Source organism: Castanea sativa, chromosome 2 (assembly GCF_040712315.1).
Source record: "Castanea sativa cultivar Marrone di Chiusa Pesio chromosome 2, ASM4071231v1".
NCBI lineage: Eukaryota > Viridiplantae > Streptophyta > Magnoliopsida > Fagales > Fagaceae > Castanea > Castanea sativa.
The window spans coordinates 32,523,236-32,525,932 of NC_134014.1; the positions used below are offsets into that span (position 1 = coordinate 32,523,236).

Here is a 2,697-nt window from a genome sequence, read left to right on the forward strand (position 1 = left end):
TTGAGTTATGAGTCCAAACATGTGTTTTGCAATTTTTGAGTGAAAGTGAGATTTGAGAACTGTGTTATGAGTTTTAGGTTTGAATTATAAGTTTTGAAAACTGAATTATGAAAACTAAGATATCACTAAACCAAACAGGCCCTTATCTTTTAGCTTTGGATTAATTTCCTTTAGCTTTAAGGAGTTTTTTAAAAATAAAATAAAATAGGGGTAAATTACAAATTACACCACTAAAGTTTAGGAGTCTTTGGATTTATACCTGAAATTTTAGAACTTGGATTTTACCCCCTGAAATTTGAGAATAATTGGATTTTACATCCTAATGTTTAAGAATTTAGATTTTACCTCCTAAATTTTAAGAGTTTTTGGATATTACACCTCTAAAGTTTGGGGTATTAAGATTTTACACCCTAAAATTTCAGAATTTCGAGTATAAACACCCCCAAACTTTATAAGGTAAAATTCAAATTCTGAAACGTCAGAGTGTAAAATGCAAACATCCTCAAAGTTCAGGAGGTAAGTTTCAAATTCTGAAATTTTAAGTTGTAAAATCTAAATATCTTCAAACTTTAATAGTATAATTTGCAATTTACTTAATAAAATATTAAAAATTGCTGTGTGATCTGGTCCGGAACCGGACCGAAAAACAGAATTTTTTTAATAAAAAATTTAAAAATTAAAAAGGACCGGTCTATGCGGGTTTGTTTCTTAGAGTCAGTCCCAGTCCCAGACCCAGAAGAAGCAAAACTCAGTTGCTCCTTGTTTTTTAAAACCTTTCCAAGCTCCCACTGTTTCCAGGTCAGACCTCTCTCTATCTCTCTGCTTCAATATGTGTAGAAATCTTTTGGGCTTTGTAAAATGCCTTTTTTTTCCTGAGTTTGATTTCTAAAGCTACTGATCTTGATTTCTAGGGTTTTCTCTGTACTATTTCTCTGCTCTTATATTGTAGCAACCCGAAACGGTTAAAACCCAATTCCTTAAATTTAATTCAGTTTTAATGTGTGGAACTAATTTTGAAAATGGTGGACTAGTTGGTGGTTTGGTTTTGTTGGGATTTGTCTTTAGTTGCTCTTTTATGAATCATAGATGTGCATGGCGAAAATTCGAGTTTAATCGTAATTGGCATTAGTATTTGCTTATTACTAATTTATGTGGCAGCACATTGGAATGGTTAACGATAATGTTTTTATCAATTTAAGCGTTACCCATGTGATTAAGGATGGGTTTGTTTGAATTGATGATTATAAGTGCTCTGCTCAACTGGTTTGGTATAGTTCAATTTTCGACTATTTGAATAATATAGTCGTATTCGACTAGTGGGTTTCTTGTTAGTACATGACGGTATAGTTTATAAAGATTTTCCATTATAGGTGTGAGCATTGAATTTCATGTTTATATCATTTCCTGATTTCAACATTTTGTAGAATTTTGTAGAGTTCAACATTTTGTAGAATTTCTAGTTACTGCAAACAGTGTGAGTCTTCTATCATTAGAGTTCAAGCCATGACATTTATTTCAGGATTTCCATTGGTAGAAGTTTCTTATATTAATCTAAGCAGTATGCACAATGCACATCTAAGTTTGTAACTTGTGCGCACATTTGTTAAGTGAGTGCAGAAGATTAGAGGAAGAGAGGAGCTCGAGCTCTGCCCCGGTGATGGTGGAAGTGTGGTGGTCCCTATTGGGGGCTGCTATCCCAGCAGTTATTGCAGGGCATGCATTTAGAATGAAGAAAAGGCATGCTGAAGAGCAGAGGCTAAACAGTGCCAGGGGGAGGGAGAAGAGCTCTGATGATATTTTTGTTTGCGAAAGGGTATGTACATCAAAGAGAATGTTAAAGAAGGTAGGTTCCTTCTCAAAGGACCCAATTCCTGATACCTGTGTTACTGTATGCGGTGTATCTGAGCTTGATGCGTGCGCTGATGCCTGTGCTCGCACTGTTTGTGTTAATCAACATCAAGTGCCTAATTGGAATGACGTCTGCTTAAGGAGATGCCAGAGTGAATGTCTGAAACTCTCTGATTCCCGTTCTTCTTAGTGCTATTTTTTTCCCCTCATTTAGACAGTAAAATTTGTATAACCTGAGCTGGTATCATAGTGATGGTTGATTCACTTTCTGGAATGTATTATCTGACTCTGAATGTTTTAGTTTACAACCAATTTTAAGCTCAATGAGCTCAAATATTTTGCAGGATTGCACCAATTCTTATGTTGGGGAACCCGGTGATTGTTAATTCTTTGAATGGTCATTTCACTTCTAAACTTTGTTTAAATCAGCATTTGCTGAAGGCATTATTTGCATATAGGTGCTGTATGTTTATGTCTTAGGTTAAAAATGTTGCAGATGTAGGTGCTTTTCCTAGTCGTTACACATATCTGCATTTGACTTAGCTTTCATGCTGTTTTTGTTAAACCTAATTTACACTCTCTACCTGTCCAATGTTCTGTACCTTGATCTGCCAATGAGTTTTGGATCAATTGGCACTTATTCTTCCCATAAGAGTGATTGGAGGGTGAAATCAAAAACTCAGTGGGTGCATATGTAACTTACCAATAAAAAATGCCTACTACTTTGTTAAAATTTTCTTTATGGCATATAGTTTTATATCTAGGACCAAATCTGGCTTGTGTCATTGTTGTTTGGATCCAAGAAAGACTATCTATCTACCTGTTCAATGCCTGTTTACCTTGGTCGCA

General features: G+C 35.0%; 1 protein-coding gene across 2 annotated transcripts; it reads left to right on the forward strand.

Moving 5' to 3' along the window:
- The first annotated feature begins 675 nt into the window (after positions 1-675).
- Positions 676-2,262, forward strand: LOC142623965 (uncharacterized protein At5g64816). Of its 2 annotated transcripts, none has more exons than XM_075797457.1 (2): positions 676-798; positions 1,618-2,262. In XM_075797457.1, the coding sequence occupies exon 2, from the start codon at positions 1,658-1,660 to the stop codon at positions 2,036-2,038; it is 381 nt and encodes a 126-aa protein (XP_075653572.1). In that variant the 5' UTR covers positions 676-798; positions 1,618-1,657; the 3' UTR covers positions 2,039-2,262. The 2 variants fall into 2 exon arrangements, with proteins under 2 accessions (XP_075653572.1, XP_075653571.1); XM_075797456.1 differs by having other exon boundaries at positions 680-798; positions 1,609-2,262.
- The last annotated feature ends 435 nt before the right edge of the window (positions 2,263-2,697 follow it).